General features: G+C 47.6%; 1 protein-coding gene across 1 annotated transcript; it reads right to left on the bottom strand.

The window, feature by feature from the left end:
• Nucleotides 1-36: 36 nt before the first annotated feature.
• LOC102010858 (heterogeneous nuclear ribonucleoprotein U-like protein 2) lies at nucleotides 37-667 on the bottom strand (the record flags this gene model as incomplete). The annotated part of the gene is made up of 2 exons (XM_005415235.2): nucleotides 409-667; nucleotides 37-190 (listed from the first exon to the last, which is right to left on the bottom strand). Coding segments are annotated over exons 1-2 (333 nt in total), but the record flags the coding sequence as incomplete, so codon positions are not given.
• Nucleotides 668-1,228: the final 561 nt, after the last annotated feature.

Raw genomic sequence — 1,228 nt, 5'->3', positions numbered from 1 at the left:
AAAAAAAAAAGAAGACTGGGGGCAAAGTGTGAGGACATGCAGGCCAGGTCTAATCCCCAAAATTCCTTTTAGCAGAGTACTTAAAACCCCCAACCTTTTTGTCTTATACATACACGTGTCCAGGTTCACGAGAGTCTGATCTTCCTCCTCCTCCTTTGCCTCTTCCTCAGGAGGTGGTGGTGACTTGGAACTATACAGAGAAAAGTAAGTCCATGTAGCCACAGCTCTCACCAAGGACTGTCTGGAGCACAGTATGTCCACTTTAAAGTGCCAGTAAATACCAAATCCCAGCGGACAGCTTCTTTCAACAAAGCAGAGTGTAACCCACCCTTCCCTCCGGACACTGATCAGCATGTGATACAGCAGAATCTGGGGTGCTGCTCCCGAAGGGCAGGAACAGGTCCTCACCGGCTGTGGTGCGCCTCCTCTCGAAACTCGTAGTAGGCGCGGCCATGCTCATCTTTCTCATCCCGCTGTCTCTTCACCCCTCGCCGCTCACCATCCGAGCCTGCTGGCTTGGACTTCTCACTGTCTTGGTCATCCCCTACAAACCAGGGAAAGACAATCGCAGTTCTTCTGCTGAGCATGGAATAAGCTCAGAACCAACAGAAACTAAACGCGTGAGCCGGGGATGTAGCTCAGTGGCATAAGCGCCTTCCTGGCAAGCGCAGGGTCCAGAGTTCGATTCCCAGTACCAAGAAAACAAACAAACAAACAACCCAAAACAACAACAAGAAGAAACTAGGGGCTGGGGATTTAGCTCAGCAGCACAGTGCCTGCCTGGCAAGCGCGAGGTCAAGAGTTTGATTCCCAGTACCAGAAAAAAAAAAAAAAAAACAAGAAACTAAATGCAAATCTGAGTATGCCCAATCGTAAATCAGGTTATTCCCATTGTACTCTTAGCATACTTAATTTCCAAAGATTATTTTCCTGTCACTGGCTAGGCTTTGGGGGTGCATTATGGGGTAATATACAGTCCAACAGTTGATAAAAACTGGACAATTTAGCTGGGTGTGGTGGTACACTCTGCAATCCCAGCACTGGGGATGTTGGAGCAGGAGGACTGTCATGAGTTCCAGGCCAGACTGGGTTACACAGTGACTTCAAGGCAAGCCTGCACTACATTAGCAAGACCCTGCCTCAAAAAAATTTTCTTATTCTAAGTCAACCTACTTCATCAGGTCAAACTTGCAGATTTCCCCATTAATATAATACAAATGAGCTGGGT

The sequence above is a fragment of the Chinchilla lanigera genome, unplaced genomic scaffold (assembly GCF_000276665.1).
Source record: "Chinchilla lanigera isolate Chin_1 unplaced genomic scaffold, ChiLan1.0 scaffold02477, whole genome shotgun sequence".
Lineage (NCBI taxonomy): Eukaryota > Metazoa > Chordata > Mammalia > Rodentia > Chinchillidae > Chinchilla > Chinchilla lanigera.
This window is presented reverse-complemented; position numbering and strand designations above follow the sequence as displayed.